The sequence below is a fragment of the Nicotiana tomentosiformis genome, chromosome 1 (genome assembly GCF_000390325.3).
Source record: "Nicotiana tomentosiformis chromosome 1, ASM39032v3, whole genome shotgun sequence".
Taxonomy (NCBI): domain Eukaryota; kingdom Viridiplantae; phylum Streptophyta; class Magnoliopsida; order Solanales; family Solanaceae; genus Nicotiana; species Nicotiana tomentosiformis.
In genome coordinates, this window is record NC_090812.1 from 127964891 (window position 1) to 127983938 (window position 19048).

At 38.2% G+C, this 19048-nt stretch overlaps 1 protein-coding gene across 1 annotated transcript in view; it reads right to left on the bottom strand.

Moving 5' to 3' along the window:
* Positions 1-7544, bottom strand: part of LOC104110753 (D-lactate dehydrogenase [cytochrome], mitochondrial) — a 35061-nt gene extending 27517 nt beyond the window's left edge. The window contains exons 1-6 of the mRNA XM_070191364.1: positions 7018-7544; positions 6304-6403; positions 5714-5814; positions 4810-4858; positions 3139-3231; positions 2006-2120 (exon numbers count right to left, since the gene is read on the bottom strand). Coding sequence (XP_070047465.1) covers positions 2006-2120; positions 3139-3231; positions 4810-4858; positions 5714-5814; positions 6304-6403; positions 7018-7280 — 721 coding nt within the window. The 5' untranslated portion in view covers positions 7281-7544. The remainder of the gene's footprint in view (positions 1-2005; positions 2121-3138; positions 3232-4809; positions 4859-5713; positions 5815-6303; positions 6404-7017) is intronic.
* Positions 7545-19048: the final 11504 nt, after the last annotated feature.

Sequence of the window (19048 nt, forward strand, 5' to 3'; positions counted from 1 at the left end):
TGTAAAAGGTTGACTTTCGGATATAGTTACTGGAACAATGAAATAAAACACAGTGCGAGGAACTTTTGGACTTGATACCAAATTAGCCGAGAATTTGAGATCATCTCTAAAATTTAACTTTTTCTGGTTTTACTCTATCTTTTCCGGAAATTACAGGTCAATCAGAACTAATAAACAAAAGTTGCAGCAACTGGAATTGTTGAATTATATAGCATCCTGTATCGGGCATAAAAAAGCCATCCAACAGGGTTTCTAGTGCCTTAGGCTATTCCATCCATTACCTCAAAGTTTAAGGTCGGATGTTCAGATTCTTTTACATGCTATCAGAGCCAATCTTTTCCCAATCTCGCACTCAAATATGTATTGAAGTCCTTGCGTGAACACAAGAATTGAGTTACACATACAGGATAGTGTATATTTATATAGTGTTCTCATCGGGTATAAAAATAGCATTCTGAGAGATCTATAATGGTTTTAGCCTTTAAAGCCACTTCACTAAATACCTTAAAGTTTTAGGTTGGATGCTCAGATCCTTTCACATGAATTTTAGTACAAAAATTAACTGTAAGAAAGGAATGAAAGTGAGTCAAAATATAGATTTGGGATCTGATTCATGCCTATTCAACTATTTTTCGTCATCTCCCACCTTACTTGAATGATACTGAAGAAAGGACAAAAAAATTGTTGTTCATAAGATTAAGCCAAATGTCAAGATACTACAATATATTCTCCGCACAACGCGCGGGTATAAATACTAGTAAAAGATAAAAGGTGAGATTTGATCTAAACTTCTGCAACAAAGTGAACAACGTATTCAACAATGACAACTTTAAAAGAATAAGAGGCAATATCTGGGAAAAGGAAAAAGAACTATACCTATATATGTTTCTAAAAATACTTTTCTGTAAGCAAAAAAGAAAAGTTCAGTCAACTGGAAAACAAAGTTTCTTTAGCCAGGTCAAAGTTCCGAAGCTTCTTGTAGGTCACTAAACTGAAATACAACTTCTATGATAACGAAGGCACAACTTTGACAATGCAATGATTTAGCTGGGTTTAAATTCAAAGAAAAACAAAGAGATGAAAAGATATAATTTCTGCTCAGCATACTATCTTAACCCATGTTGCATCTTAGTTGCACCAATTTAAACTGAAAAAGGATTAAATAGATCACTTCAGAGAGAGGTTCTTTATTGTATTATTTTTGATAAGTAACTTTGGAAAGAGTTTTGTAATACCAAACTAGTTTAAACCTTTTCTTCTACATTTTACAGTTGGAAATCAATACCATGTTCTTGGTTCCTTTTCTGGGAATAGTACAGAAACACCTTTCGCCATATTTCTTAAACAGCAACAAGGAAAGCTTCACGTTACCAACCAATCATGAAAGTGGTTTTTTCAATTATTTGAAGCAATTACCACCAGATTCAATTACACATAGTCTGAACCCAAAATTCACTGATACATATTTGAGAAAAGTCCCGAGTTCGTTTCTCGGAACACCCCCCATTTACCAGACCCCACTTGTGGGATTATACTGGGTATGTTGTTGTTTTGTATATTTGAGAAAAGTATTGTCATAGTATGGCAACTAAGAAGATCATATAGCAATCGAGTGGATAATATGTCATTCCCTACATCACTCCAAATACCGCAAACCTGTGCATAGAATATGTTGTTTGTGAAAAATTATGTCTCTTATGTTTCCGCTTTACTTTCAGAGTGTTTTCACCATCTCTTACTTTTCTAACAGTTAAGATCTTCGTAAATGCTTAAATCACATATATGAAAAACATCAATATTGAGTTTGTGTATATATTAAGAACACATTAGTACCATTGTGTTTATACAATGTTTAGGGTTACTACTTAGCAGTACTTATAAAAAAATAAATCGTAAATTTGAAAATCATCTCAAAGCACAACAAAGGATTTTATTCAAAGATAAAGAGAGTAAGGGTAGGGAAAACTATGAACACTTTTAACCAAAGGAAGATAATAGGACTAACCAGGATCAAGGGGAAAAAAGAGACCATAGGGCTTCAAGTATTCATTGAGCTCCATCCATCCAATGCCTGGTTCAACCACCACATCCATGTCCTCAACGTGCAAAGCTTTAACACGCTACATTTTGAGTAGTTCACAGTGAAAGTAAGAAATGGGGACAAGGAATCAGGAACTATAATGCAAAAAGGCCATAGCAAAGGCGATTTTTTCATAACTGCAATTGCAAAGACAGCCTTCATTTTTAACTGACATTGCAGCATCAAACTTAATAAAGATGAACGAAATCAATATATACATAACATAAAAGTTAGATTTTTTTTCTTTTACGACCACATTATAGGTTAAATTCCCAGCAAAAAGGAAAAACAGCTAAAACCAGGGTGGTATAGGTTAAATTCCCAGCAAAAAGGAAAAATAGCTAAAACCAGGGTGGTATAGAGAGACGGCGGTGAAGGGCCAAAGCACTTCAGAAAACACTGAGAGTATCTGGCAAAAGTTGATCTTGATAATCCACTTTGCCCTTCTGTTATATACAAAATTTTCCCCGTGGACTATCGTAAGAGCAAATTCCTCAGTATACACTAGTTATGTTACGTTAGAGCGGGGCAATTCCATAGTAAATCAATAACTAATTGGGGTATTTTATTATCTGCAATACATGGATCTTGGTTTACGAAGAAACTTCTATTGATCATTGATGCACTAAATCTCAACTGGTTAATGATGGACCCTAACAAGTATAATCAAACCAAAAAACATACAGACATTAAATATGAGTTTCCAACGATCCTGGATATCAAGCCTAGGTGAGATGCCAGATGGAATCATCAGTTTATTACAAAAATCTTTTTTAGAAAAAAAAACACCAAAAATAAGGACCAATACCTTTATCATCAGTATAATCTGCTCTAAGAATACACAATTCCAAAGCAAACTCAACTGCATAGATTTAATGTCAAGATGGTTGACAAGATACTATCAAGAAGCATATAACAACCAAATGTGGTTTATTATCCTTGTGATCCATAAAGAGGTATAATTATGTGACTTAATCGAATTAAATAGGACGGTGTGTAAATGAAATTTCAAAAGCCTTCCTTTAAAAAATAAATGAAATTTCAAAAGTAAGACTTACATTCATCAATGTCATATCAATGCAAACACCGCCGTTGGGGGATAAGGTGTGTCCCTCAATAGAGGTAGCTCCTCCGTAGGGCACAATAGGGACCTGCAACAACGATTTCCTGAATCGAACTGGATGATGTGCATAAATGAAACAAGTATAAAATCATATGAATTGTGTAGTCAAGGTTTCTGACAAGAATTCACTAAAGAACATATGGTTTATTGACAAGTTATGCACAGATTATAATATAACTATTGCAATACTGATGAATAACAATCACAGGACTATTTGTATTGGTTATCGGGTGCTTGGCTAACCGCATAACATCTTAGTGTCTAATCTAAAACTTGTGTTTGGTTAGAAATTGGATAGAGATTTGCTTCCAATACTACCCTTGGCCTGACAACATTATTCTATCCAATAATACTTTGTTGACTATAATGATTAGCAGCATTATCAAAAAAAATAATAATAATAATAATAATTATTAATTTTTATCGTATCAAATAAAGAACAATTGTAAGAGGATATATAAAATAAGGTATACTACAATATGAAATAGATGGAGAAACAAATATTGCATTCCCCTACTAACATGAAAAATATTTTAAACACATTCCTATAACTTTAAAATCAATACAAAAAAAAAATACTCAAGGCAAATGAAACATATCAAGTAAGAAATGACTAACTAAACAAGTGAGAATATATAGAACATCTTTTCAATTTACAACAACAACATATCCAGTATTATCTCACACCGTGGGGTCTGGGGAGGGTAGTGTGTACGCAAACCTTATCCCTACCTTGTGAGGATGGAGAAGTTGTTTCCAATAGACCCTCGGCTCAAGAAAGTATAAGAACCACATTAATGAAAATATAGACCAGAAGGGACAGTACCAAAAAGCCATATAATAACAGAATAAAAACAACAAGCCAGTAAGGTGATCAACAATGAAAGAAAACAACGGTTAGGCATAAAAACCTACTACCAACAGAAAGCGAGACTGCGTGCCAATACTATTGTTATGAACAATCTAGACTACCTACTCTACTACCCTAATCCTCGACCTCCATACCTTCCTATCAAGGGTCATGTCCTCGGTCAGCTGAAGTTGTGTCATGTCTTGCCTAATCACTTCTCCCCACCTCTTTATTGGCCTACCTCTACCTCTCCGTAGGCCCTCCAATGTCAACCTCTCACACCTCCTCACCGGGGCGTCTGTGCTCCTCCTCCTCACATGACCAAACCACCTAAGCCGCGCTTCCCGCAACACGCAAAGAAATGGTTAACTAAACACGCAACAATATAAAGGACACCTTTATCATTTACGTATTCTAGTGCAGGTATTGTTAATACGCCTTCTGTTATTCCACATGGAAAAAATGCAACCAGACACCCAACTGTTAATCTAGAATTTTGTAACGGGAGTATTTCCATAATGTAAGTGACCAAACAGCCCCTAATGCTAAGGGTATTTAATTGTACTTACTGCATAGTATCTATGTCATTTAAGCATAAGAAACTCAAGTTACTTTTCAGCACATAAAAGACATAGGAGATCGCCACTTCCATCAACAAACTAATGATTGAGAAAGCTCAAGTGCTAATTCATTGCCTTCTGTACAAAAGTTAATGCAAAATAATAGAGACAAAATAGTTCGAAGTGCAATACAGACCTTGTGTTTGTTGCAAGACCTAACTATCTTAGACACCTCCTCCTCAGATCTGCATTTGGGAGAGAATGATAGTCATTATGTTTTTCAATTAGATAAAAGCAATCACCATGAATAATAAAATAGCTATAGCTTCACCTTGCTTAAAAAGCTAGGTTTTTGTAGTGATTTATTGATCTTGAAGGCATAATGATATGCAAGCCGATAACTAGTTCTTCGTCTTCAATTGATTTTGTTTTCCTTACATTGTAAACAGGCTCTTTCAAGTGGCAATAATATCATCTTCAAGAAAGAGAAACCGTACTAATTTCTAATACTATGGAATTTGTCAGCATTAAGTTTAGAAGTATCATACAATGCACATTGATTACTTGAAATTGCAATTAATCAGGTTTGTATAGGAGGGTGAAAAATCTAATTTTTATTTACTTGGAGATACAAAGGTGGAAACATGTAACTATTAATATGCTACTCAAGAAGATAACAGTAAGCAAAAGCACTGTCATCTGCGGAAAACCAAAGATTATCTTAGAATGAGGGAAAAAACAACCATGTTCTCTTTGAGACTAGGGAGTCCAGAAGTCAAACCCTCCTTAACTTTCAAGGCAAACTTAGCCTGCTGAAATTCATTTTGTTTCTCTGTTCTATCTATTTATGATTTGGGGAGAGGGGACGCCTGACGTAAAACACATGTTAACCTGCCCTACAATACCTAGGCCGGATAAAACATGAAGCAAATTACTTAGTGGCTCAGAGGCCAGCAAGGTAGTAAGAATACATCCCACATCGGACAAAAACTTATATAGATTGCAAATCCTGGTCTACAAAGGAATAGAAATAGAACAAAGAATTAAGAAGGAAGGAAAGCAATAAGAATAGAAACCTTGGTCCAAAGAATGAATCTGACCTTGGATAAACTACGACATCAGGGATGTTTACTGCTTTATGGAAGCTGTTCTGTGGCTTCCCATGAACGTATCTCTCATCTTCATCCAATGTCATGTTATCCTAAATAATAAAGTTATAACGACCTCAAACCAACTAAAATCTATATAAAAAACTCCACTATATACTGAAAATTATCATAGCTTCTAACGATGGTAGAACCAGGAATTTATACAATGGATTCAAAGAAATACTAGAATGTCACACCTAGAGCAATTTTTGAACCCCCTTTACCGTTTTACTAGAACTTTTCCTTATGTTAAGGGAACAGTTTAAATATAAAAAATAAAAATAAAAAGTCGTGTTTGCCCTATTTGTGCAGTGTAAGCTTTCAACGAAGGGGATTTAATTGAACCCCTTTCTTCAACTTAGCTCCGTCTGTGCTGCTATAGATTTATAAGGCTTGGCTAGCCGTGAAGAAAATTCTAAATTAGTTAAAGAATGAGGAAGCATGATAAATCCTTATATATAAGAAGCAAATCAAGAACCAAATCGTTATATCCAGATACACCAATTACATTAAGCAAAGACACAATATTAAGAATACAATACCTGGCAAATTCCCTTCAACTCTTCTATAAGCTGTGGAGGAATTTCCCTATGATAACCTTTTACCGCATAATCTGTGCTATCTTTGCCACCAATTTTCACACTTCCCAAAGACGAAATAATAAAATCAATGTCCACATTTCTAAATCATCCAAAAGATCAATGAAACAATTTATAGTTCGCCTGATAAATTTTACTATTCAATCAATCAATTATGCCTCAATCTCAGAATCGTCTCTATCGATTTCACTATATTCAAGTCCATTTCATTCCATACATTCTAATAATGAAATGCAGCATCTTCTACGTCAAAGCATATAACTTTCTGATTGTCCAACATGATTATGTTTCAGATACATGCTCATTTTGACAAAGAAAGAAATTGCAATTCTTTCCGTTGATCATCATTATTTTAAATTACCTATTGGCCAACATGAATTATTCATACATAAGCTCTAAGAAAAATCAAATTTCCAAATTGTTAAACCAAAAGAAGTATCATTTTTTCAAATAGTTAAAACCATCATTATTCTAATTTCTCTTATATCCCACATAAATATTCAGAAGAAAAAAAAGGTCATTTTCAAGAATACCCAAAAGAAAATGTCTATTTTTTCCAATTGTTAAAACACACCACAAAAGGGTAGAACTGTGAGGTAATAATTCTACTTCAGGGAAATACTTAAGGCATTACTAATTTATGAATAAAGTGAATACTTTTTTGGGTCAAAAAGTGAAGCATCACTGAGACAGAGTGAGTGTGAGTGGAGAGCAAGAGAACCAGCAGAGACAGCAAAGGCTAAAGGGATTAAAGAAGCAATCCATGAATTATTTGAAGGTGTCTTTCTTGAGCAAATTACAGGCTCTGTAAGGCTAGAAGATCGAATTTGGGGCCTCTGGAAAATTGAAGTTCGCTGTAGATTATTGCAAATGGGCTTTGAGCAAGAACGTAAACGGGTAAACAATGAAGAGAAAGACATGGCCAAAAGCTAATTACAGAAAACAGTATACAAGTGATTCACGCGTTGGTGGACTAATTACGGTCTGAATCTTAGAATTGGATACACCAAAATTTGGATGTTAGTATAATAATAGGCGCAAAGTTTGTTGTGGAGTTTTGGAATTATGATGTTGATTATTACAAGTGTAAAACAAAAGCGTGCGGATTAAAGACAGAACAATAGTACGCATCGGATAAGAACCCTTTATCCTTATTGATGTGTAGGAATTTATTTAAGGGTGAAGCTAACAAACAAATCTTGAATGAGAGAAAAGAGATGTATATCTATATATATTATAAAGTTAATGTGCCGATCTAGAATTATTTTTCAATTATAGTTATTGTTTGATCCAAAAACTGGTTTTTGAGATTAAACAATTAAATTTATATTTTTTTCAAGGGCCAGTAGCAATTTGTTTGATTTGATACAGCACTAGATAATGAATAAAGATAAATGAAAGATAGCAAAATAGATTAAAAAAGATTAATGCGACGGGAAAACTCTTCTTTATTTTCAATCTCGAGCAATCTCTGCTCACGAATATGACTGAATTACAAAGCTTAGTCAGAGAAAGGCTAGCACAAGATGGTATTTTTATTACAGAAAAAGTTTTTATGTGTGTATTCGATGATCCTTCTTTTGAGTGTTGGAGCACCTTTTATAGTAGTGAGAAGAGAATTGTCCTTCCGAGTTTCGAGACAGCACGCCAGTAGATTAGGTAGTGGTAGCGGGATCCTCGATATTGGCTTTTATTTTTGTGCAACATAGATATCCACGATCTATGGATAAGGTTGATTGAGTCTCCGAACTTATTTGACCACCTCTCGAATGCTTGACCCTTCGATGACCATAACCTCAAAATCATTCGAGTTCGGCAACGGTCCTGTCACTTGATTTCTAGGCCTTAATTTCCACGTGGGACTTTTCGGTCAAGCCACATAGAGAGGGTAATTTTTACCCATATAGTCACCCTCTCCCCCCCCCCCCCTCCCCCCTCGCACACACATACATACACACACTTGTCGGGCGATTCAATGACGAATGCTCGATAAATGGTAGTCTTCTTTTCTTGGTAAGAGTCTATTTTGCAGAGAATTCTTTCTTTGCAGGAAAGAGTTTCATCGAAATTCAATCTTTAGGATTGATGCGACTCATGTGCGGTATGCAATTAATACTCAAGAACACGTGATCATTTTTTCTTGGACTCCTCACCTGTTACGGTTTCCAGGCAATGATGACTACATATGATAGGGAACCTTTCCGGATTTTGGCGGTTTTAGAAGGAGAATTTTCCCGCCTATATATATTGGGTTGTGGGCCTTCCCATTAACTCAAAGTCCCTTTGCGGATCTCATTCTCTACCTTTCTTGTTTCCCTTATTTTCCAATCAATTATTCCTTCTTCTATCCCCCTATAACTCACATAAATGGCCAGGGCTTCAGCTTCTTTTCAATGGACGACCAGCCTTCTACGCCTTTAGCCAGTGGTGCTTCTTCACCTCCGCCACGAATCGTCTCCTTTTCTGCATTTATCACTTATGTGTGGGCTTCACTTGCTAGTCCTTCTGATAAAAAGCTCCCAAATTTCACAAAAGCAGAAAAGGGAAGCAGACCTCTAAGCCTACAGTCTGGGAGGCTCTTCCCAAAAGTTAGGATTACCGAGGAGTGATTGAAGCGTGGAGCAAGGTGGTAGGACAATGCGGGGATTCACATGTTGATAACATAGATTCCCTTGTCTGTGAGAAACATGTTCTCCAGATCCTTCGTGATTGTTAATGGGGTGATCGTGTCTTCATTCATGTTCCTCGGGCGGCCGAAAGGATTTCAGTCACAGACTGGGTTCCTCCTTCGTATATTCTTATTTGTTCACCCTTGGGTTTGAACTCTCGATATATCCTGTGATTTTTTTACTTTTGTCGCTACTTCAACGTGTGCTTAGGCCAAGTTGGCCGAATGTTTGGAGGCTTGTGACATGCTTCCATTTCTTAGTAAGTGTAGCCGACATTCCGTTCTCTCTCTCTATCTCTATCTCTCTCTCTCACCTTCTACATCTGTTTGCTCCCAAACCGCTCAGGGGAAGCATTATTTCTATGGCTAGTCGAGGTACTCGAACCCTCGTGGACACTGAGGATGACCGTGATAGGGGTGGTTTGATCGTTTTGTTGTAGTCACCACTCATGAGTTGGTCAAGCCCAAGGATGGGCTTATTTCGGAGAGGTGGAATGAAAGACATAAGCATAGTTCCTTTTATCAGCACTCTTTATTTTCCCCTCCCCCTTTCCTTATCTTATATTGCTCTGGTCTTCCTCCTTCTTTACCGGCAGCCATGTTGATAGCACTGGAAAGGTGTCTCGAACATTGAAGAGTGGGTAGAAAAGATTTTGGCATCCTCTCCAATAATGGAGAGGTCCTGGAGATTCATATCCGAGGCCTCGGAGTGGCGAGCCAAGAATCATGGTAAGCATTCGTTCCAACTGCATTTCAATCATTCGAGCTTCTTATTCTAACATCTCTCTCTCTCTCTCTCTCTCTCTCTCTCTCTCTCTCTCTCTCTCTCTCTCTCTCCTTAGTTTTTTATATATATCCCTTTTATTCTTTGAGAAAGGTCGCTCCACAAGTGTTGATAATGCTCCCCACCTCCGTTGATTCGGCTCGAGAAAGGGTCACGCAACTTTCCACCTTGAAAAGAAGAGTGGACCCTCTAGTTTCCATTTCGGTGGGTCTTCCTAAAAAAAGAACAAGGTCGAATATTCTGATAGGTCGTGGAGGTGTTCAGAGTTTTCCTAGATCTACCCCCCCCCCCCCACCACCCGATGAGCATCCTCAAGATACCACTCCTATTGAGTTGGAGGATTAGGGATCGGAGTCCCCCGACTCTGAATCAGCGGAAGAGGTTTCTGGGAACCAAATTTTGGATTCCCCTACTTTGGAGTTAGCGAGAGGTGAACCCTCTTCCTTGGATTGGGAAAAAGGGGTAGCTATGGCCGAGCCCTCCGAGAGACCTTCCCGTCTTCATCCACTACATCCTTCTATTCCGCTCCTCCCCCTTACCAGCTCTTCAACGAGCGCCGACGTTCTCCCGGTTCTGATTAATGTTCATGTAGGGTCAACCTTCTGAAATGTTCGGGAGAGGGGAAGGCATGGTTGGAAGGATTGATATTCCCCTTGGAGAGCGGGGAGTTGTCTGCCCAATCCGAAATCATGCAGGATGATGATATACTTCACTATACCCTCCGGGTAATGCCTCTGATTTCCATTTGCTTGATCTTTCTTCTTTCTTCGCTTACAACGTTAAGTTGTTTCTATGCAGGTGAATTTGATCTCGACCCGGATCAAAGAAAGGTTCTTTTTCTATGAAAGAAACATAAAGGGATTGAGGCAGCATGCGAAAGACTGAGAAGCTCATTGTGAAGTGGCACTTTTGGATAATTAAGACCTATGAGATGTTGGCCCGCCTGTACAAGGACGAGCTAGAGGAGTTGAGGAAGGGTTGAGAAGTTGGAGCATCATTGGCCAAGAAGGAGGCGCAAATAAACCGGTTGACCAAAGAGAATGCCACTTTGTCATATGGCTTGGTTTAGGCCAAGTTGGGTGCGTCGTATCTCGAGGAGAGCCTTGGTTCGTGGAAGGATTCCACCGATGCCAAATAGAGTGAGGTGGCATCTATAAGGAGGTAGGGACGACGTGGCCCGAGAACTTGATCAGTTGAAGCTGCAATTGCAGCAGGCACAAAACGTTATTTTTCTTAAGTCCAAGTTATCCACATTGGAGGATGTTCGTGCAGGGATTCCTGATCTGGAAGACTAGATAAAGAAGACAAGACAGGTCGTGGAGGAGGCTAAATTTGATCTAAATACGGCAGCTTTCGGAGGGGCATTCCTGGGGGATGATGGATTTGCTGGCCCTTCAGAAGGAGACAGCAAAGGACCTTCGAGTTCACGCCCTGGCCCTTCGACCCCTTAGGACAGTTCCCGTGGCCCGCAGTCCCCAAGTGGTCGAGGATGTAGTTCTAATGTGTAAGAGTCTTAAGGCGTCGCCCAGTTGGCCAAGTTATCCCCCCCCCCCCCCCTTTTTGTTTTTTGCTTGTTCCATTTGAGGTTATACCTCAGCCTTGTAATAAACCGTGCTTTAATGAAGAGTACTTTTGCCTTTAATCTTTTCATGACAAATTGCTATTCCGAATTACATTTAACCATGCCTTTCCGAGCTTTGAAGAGTCTTATCATAGTCCCTGAGAAAGCACACGCTTTGGGTAACACACAATGCTCATACGATGTCGACTTTGCATAGCTACAGGGATATGTGTTTGGTGTTTGCAGCTCGGGTTTGTCATTTCTCAGGAAAGATAACTTGAAAAGGCGTGTCATTCTGTCAGGCGTCCTTTCAAGTACTTGACGTTTGACGTCGCACATATTTAATGCAACCGACACATGGTCGTACCCAACCGTAATCATTATTTGGGGATGTATAAAAGGAGGAAGGTGGATCATTGCTTGTTCTTTATGATAGGCTAAAATTCTGTATTTTAGTCGCTTATTGCACTCTAATTCACTGCACTTTACTTGTGTTTGAGCGTTAATTGGTAGTGTTTTGCACTGATTGTGTATTTTATGCCATGTAGGACTGATTCCAAGTTATGTAGATGTTGTAGAGCTAATTTTAGCTATTTGGAGCTTTGAAGCATGAGTAAAATCCCAAGGGATTAAACCGGGATCGTGTTTGGGGGTCAAGGACCAAGTATGGACATTAAAAATTAAGATTTAATCCATACTCTGAAGAAATTGCACTACCACGGCGCGTGGTGCGTCGTGGTAGTACATTTCCGCTGCCTGACAATTTTGCTTGCTCTATGATAATCCCTACTAGCACACCGCGTGGCGCGTCGCCCCTACTAGCACATTGGTTGTGCATTTTTCCGAGAGCTATTTTCCTATTTCGGCTAGAAAAGGGTGGTTTCGTGCGGGCCCAACCTTACTTAGTATAAATACATGGAAAAATATTATTTTCGGGACTTTTGACATACTTTCGGTCTAAGGAAGCTAAGGAGGAGTTGGAAGAACACGAGCACAAGGATTTCATCATTCCTCCCTCACTCAAGACCCGAGTTTGGATCGAATCTATATTTTTCTATACTTTAATTATATTTGTGATGAATTTCTCCATGTCTATGGAGTAGTTCCCTTTAGGGTTTGATGGATTTGGTGTATTAGCGATTGTTTGTGGATTATAACTCTAATTTTATGTATTGAATCATTTTAGAAGATTTAATCGTTACATCTATATTCACTAGTTCATGTAATCGAGAGAGGCATAACTTGTAATATCTTTACATTATATTGTTGGTTGAGTTCATAGATTCTTCTAAGTGATCGAATGAGGCTAGTTGAATCATTGATTAAACCTAGTTAGGAGAATAATCGAAAGAGATTTTCTTAAAGACCAATCCACTACGTATTCTTACATACCTTCACAGTGCTTAATTTGGTTCATCTCGTGAAGTTAAGACTTAATCGAGAGAGGAGTTTCTGCTGAACGTTTGAACTAATAATTGAGTGAATTCGAAAGACTCACTTGAACATTAGAAGTGAATTATCTAGATTTAGATCTCGAATAATTATTTTGCACATATCCTATCAAAACCCTATCTTCTCCCATTGATAACTTTATTTGCTTATTCCTTGTCTCGATAGTCACTAGTCAATAGCTTTAGATTCTTAGTTAATTTTAATTATTAATCATATAAATCTCAACAGCTGATCCGTCTAGATAGCAATCAAGCTAGAAACTATGAGAATACTGTTTAAATCCAATCCCTGTAGATACGATATTATACTATACTATCTTTGATTAGCGAGCATAATTTAAGTGTATGGTTTGCGCTCATCACATTTTGGAATCGTTGCCGGGGATTGGCAATCAATAGTGTTCAGATTAGTTTTGGTTCTAATTCAGGATTTTATTTTATTTTATTTTATTTTTCTTTTTTATTCTTCACGGGTTTCCTCTTTCATATACAGGCAACAGATTGACTTCTCTGGTGTATGACTCGATCTTCTTCAAAGGAATTGATTCCATACAATCCAGAGGTAGAAAAGAGTCTGCCACAGTTGAGGAAAGAGAAAGAACTCACTTGAAAGTTTTTGGGGCAACCTTCAACCCAAGAACACATGGCTAATAACGGTGAAGATGAGGTAAACTTAGCTGCAAGAGAAGCAACACAACATAGAGAAGAAGCTGCAAGGATAGTAGCTGAGGCAGCCCGTAGAGCTGTTGATGAGACTGTCAACGATGATGAGGGTCGAAGATTCAATCTGAATCGACCCTTAATTGAAGATCAGTTTGAGAATGCGGTACCCCGGGCCTGGTAGAGCATTGGGTGATTATGCCAGACCAGTCTATAATTAGGGACTGTCCAGTGTCAGACCTCCACCAGTAGCAGCGAATAATTTTAAGTTGAAGAAAGGCTTGCTTCAAACTATCCAAAACAACTGTGTCTTCAGAGTAAAGGTGAATGAAGATCCTATCACTCACTTGATGGATTTTGAGGAAATCATGAACACCTTCCAGTACAACGGAGTGTCAAAAGATGCAGTATACTTAAGGGCATTCCCTTTTTCACTGAAGGATGATGGGAAACACTGGCTTCGTAGCTTACCAACGGGGTCGATCAGGACATGGAAATATATGACGAGAAAGTTTCTTAACAAATACTTCTCAGCTGCAAAAATAGTGAAGTTCAGAAGGGACATTCACAACTTTTGCCAGACGGACACCGAAATAGTTTTCGAGGCTTGGGAAAGATTCAAGGAGATAATGAGGAAGTATCAGCATGATGGGATTGAATTATGGATGCAACTCCAAGAATTTTTGGATGGACTGACACCTCCCTCACGACGAACTCTGAACACTCCAGTTGGAGGTCCTTTAATGAAGAAGACTCCTGAGGAGATTGTGACAATACTTGATGAGCTCTCTGAATATTCTAACCAGTAGCCTTCTGAGAGAAATAATAGAAGAAAATCAGTCGGGGTTCATCAAGTAGATTCCAATACAGCGGTGCAAGCCAAACTAGACACCATGGCCAAAGAGATAAGAAAGCTGACCTTAGCCAAGGTCCATAGCCAACCATCACCAGTTTGTGATTTTCTGTGGAATGGGTCATCCAACGCATGAGTGTCAGGCCATATCTGCAGATGAAATGGTAAATGCTGTGGGAAGCTTTGATAGAGGCAACTACCAGAGCGGTAATAATTTCAATCCGATGGGACAGATGCACCCAGGCTTTTCGTGGAACTCACCAAATTGTAGCTTGAACCCAGACAACAAAGTAACTCTAGACCCCAAGGATAAGGAACTCCAGGTTTTCACAATCAGTAGAGGCAACAATATCAGCCTCCACAGTCTAATCAGTCTAGCATGAAAGATCTAATGAAGGCTTCACAGATGAGAGGCTTGACGCCCATGGTGCAGCTATCAAAGAATTGGGCACATCTTTTCGGAACCTGGGAAAGACAGGTTGGGCAACTAGCTACTCTAATGTCAGAGAGGGTTGCAGGAACGCTCCCTGCTGATACTGAAAGAAATCCAAAAGAGACAATCAATGCAGTGTCTTTGAGGAGTGGGCACGAGTTGGAGAATCCCATAGCAAAGAAAAAGGAAGAATCGATCGAGAGACAGGGGGAGATTGTGGACTTGCCGAAAAATAACAACATTTAAGAAGGAGAAATGATGGTAAATGAGGATTTGAAGAAGAAGGGGAAGATTAGAGATCAGAAAAAGAAGAAAAATGACAATTCAACAATTAATGAGACTGAAGAGAGCAAATACATACCAGCTATACCTTTCCCCCAAAAGCTAAGTAGAGAAAAGCTAGACAAACAATTCGAGAGATTTCGGGGTATGCTGAAACAAGTTCATGTAAACTTACCATTCACAGAAGTGCTCTCACAGATGCCTGCTTATGCTTAATTCTTGAAAGAGATCCTTACGAAGAAGAGGAAAATAGGGGAGACCTCAGTGGTCAAGCTCACAGAGCATTGCAGTGCGATATTGCAAAATAAACTCCCACAAAAGTGTGGAGATCCAGGGAGTTTTACTATACCCTGCTCTTTAGGAACTATTAATTTTGATAAATCCTTATATGATTCTGGTGCTTCAATTAATTTAATGCCTCTATCTACCTACAGGAAACTAGAGAAGAAGATTGGAGAGATAAGGTATGCACCCATATCTTTGCAGCTGGCAGACCAAACGACTATAACACCTGAAGAGATAGTGGAAGATGTGTTAGTTCGGGTGGATAAGTTCGTATTCCCTGTGGATTTTATAGTGATAAATATGGAGGAAAACAAGGAAGTCTCTTTTTAACCCTAGGAAGATCATTCTTAGCGACGGGTAGAGCTATATTATATTTACACGAGAGAAAACTCATGCTTAGAGTGGGTGATGAGACTGTGACCTTTAAGATGGATGTAGCAAATGGGGCACAAAAGGACAAACCAGCTGCAAGTGTTGAGTGAAAAGTAAAGGGCTCGAAAGAGAAGGTTGCGGTGAGCGAGAAAGATAAGTGTGAGGTGTACCCAAAGAAGGCCGAGAAGAAGCTGTCCGCATGGATGTGTGCATTAGTTCGGGCGTGAGAGATGGAGCCCGACTTCGACTCAGACCCCGACTAGATGTTCAGGGAAGTTTCCCTTTCCTTATGCTTTTTAATTGTGTGCCATGGGGACATGCCACGACTTAAAGTGTGGGGTGGGGGATATTTATATGTATGTATGTATGTATGTATATATGTATATTAGTTTTCTTTTTGTTAGTTGTAAGAGTTAGAGATAGAAAAAAAAATTAATTTTTTTTAAAGTTTTCGATTTTTCCCGACGATATATATCATCAACAGGTTTCTTAAGGGATTAAAGTCGAATAAAAAAATATTTTATTTTTTCTTAGGTAGTGTAACAATTCCCCCTTGATTTTTTTTATGTCACGGTTCTTTTTTAAGGGTTTTTATTTAAATCGGGTGTAGTTAGTTTTTCATTTTTTTAGGAGTAGGAAACCTTGTGCGATGATTTGAAATGAAAGCAATATCTCTTGACTTTATTATGTCTTGATAATAGTAAGTGCTTTAGTTGTGACGCTTAAGCTCAGTTTTTGACTCTTGTATAAGTACCTTAAATTGTATGATCTTAACTTTGCTTAACTGCTTTGACTAGAGTTTCTTGATGAGTCCGATCTTGAGTGAGTTATGTGCCAGGTGTGTGTGAGATTTGTGTTATTACATGCATTGCATTTGATGTCTAGAACTTGCCCCCGTGTGTTTGCAAAGTGAAATAGTAGTTTTATTTAGTCTTGGAGGTGATAAAGGCATTTCTTTGTTGAGCTAGTTATATGCTTTTACCCACCTAATTGTTATGTATCTTAGTTAACCCATTGAGCTTGTAATCTTAATTTCATTGGTAACCACATTACAAGCCTTACCCATTTGTTTGGATTGACCATCTATTTGAACCGTTTACCTCTCGTGAGCACTTGAATTTGTTATGAACTTTGTAAAAGTAAAGTGTGGGGTGTTGGTTTAGATTTTGAGTGGAACTATTGAAATAGGAGAAAGGTGCATTGTTTTGAAAAAAGAAAGAGCCACTTGAATTGAAAAAGAAAAAAAAAAATAGTTGTATTATTGTAAAAAATATTCCTTGATAGTGGAAACTCTTGATATTTTTGTGCTTAAAGAAGTTGGGAGTTGACATATATTGACGTGAAGGTGGAGTTATGGTTTGACATAAGTATGGGGTTTGAATTGCTAATGTATATGTATTAAAGTACTTAGGGAGGTGTAGTCACTAGATCCAAATGTATCCTACCCATCCCGCAGCCTACATTACAACCAAATAAAGTCCTACCTGATCCTTGACTGAATGAGCTCAATTAGTAGAGTGTTACACTACGGGCAAGCCTATGGTACATCTTTTGTGGCACATGAATGTTATTTCTTAGAGTGAGCGAATTCTTTCTATCTTGAGTTCTTAATTGTTCTTACATTTTATTATGTGTGAAACTACGCTCTATTGTTGCGTGAGGGCACTTGATTCAAGAAGGAAAGGTAATGTTGTTGACATCTGTGTTAAAGTAAGTGAGCAGGTTGTGAAAAATGTGTGGTGCTTTTAAATCAAATCTTGAGGCAAGGATGTTACATTAGAGTGCTTAGTCTGTCCTAAATATTCTTGGTATGATGGGTTAGGAGAGTTTTTTAAAAAGGTAGTGTCTACGTGAAGTGTAGTTTGATTGCTCGAGGACGAGCAATGGTTTAAGTGTAGGGTGTTGATGGTAGGATATCATCCCGTATATTAGTCGCTTATTGCACTCTAATTCACTTCACTTTACTTGTGTTTGAGCGTTAATTGGTAGTATTTTGCATTGATTCGCTATTTTATACCTTGTAGGAGTGATTCTGAGTTATGTAGATATTATGGAGATAATTTGAGCTATTTGGAGCTTTGAAGCCTGAGTAAAAGCCCAAGGAATTAAGCCGGGATCGTGTTCGGGGGTCGAGAACCAAGTCTGGGCATTAAAAATCAAGATTTAAGCTGTACTCTAAAGAAATTGCACTACCGCGGTGCGTGGTGCGCCGTGGACCGTGGTAGTACATTTCCGCTGCCTGACAATTTTGCTTGCTCTATGATAATCCCTACTAGCACACCGCGTGGCGCGCCACCTGGGGCGGCGCGCCTGTGCATTTTTCCCAAAGCTATTTTCCTATTTCAGCTAGGAAAGGGTGGTTTTGTCTGGGCTCGACCTTACCTGGTATAAATACATGGAAAAATATTATTTTCGGGACTTTTGACATACTTTCGACCTAAGGAAGCTAAGGAGGAGTTGGAAGAACACGAGCACAAGGATTTCATCATTCCTTCCTCACTCAAGGCTCGAGTTTGGATCGAATCTATATTTTCTTATACTTTAATTATATTTGTGATGAATTTCTCCATGTCTATGGAGTAGTTCCCTTTAGGGTTTGATGGATTTGGTGTATTGACGATTTTTTGTGGATTATAACTCTAGTTTTATCTATTGAATAGTTTTGAAAGATTTAATTGTCGCATCTATATTCACTAGTTCATGTAATCGAGAGAGGCATAACTTATGATATCTTTTCATTATATTGTTGGTTGAGTTCATAGATTCTTCTAAGTAATCGAAAGAGGCTAGTTGAATTATTGATTAAACCTAGTTAGGAGAATAATCGAAAGAGGTTTTTCTAAAGACCAATCCACTACGCATTCTTGCATTCCTTCACAGTGCTTAATTTGGTTAATCTCGTGAGGTTAAAACTTAATCGAGAGAGGAGTTTCTGCTGAACGTTTGTACTAATAATTGAGTGAATTCGAGAGACTCACTTGAATATTAGAAGTGAATTATCTAGAGTTAGATCCCGAACAATTATTTTGCACCTATCCTGTCAAAACCCTATCTTCTCCCATTGATAACCTTATTTGCTTATTCCCTGTCTCGATAGTCACTAGTAAATAGCTTTAGATTCTGAGTTAATTTTAATTATTAATCATATAAATCTCAACAGTTGATCCACATGGATAGCAATTAAGCTAGAAACTACGAGAATACTATTTAAATCTAATCCATGTGGATACGATATTATTCTATACTATCTTTGTTTAGCGAGTATAATTTAAGTGTATGTTTTGCGCTCGCCAGTCCTCTCATCCCTTCTAGCCTTCAGTTTTGAAATTTCTTATGAAT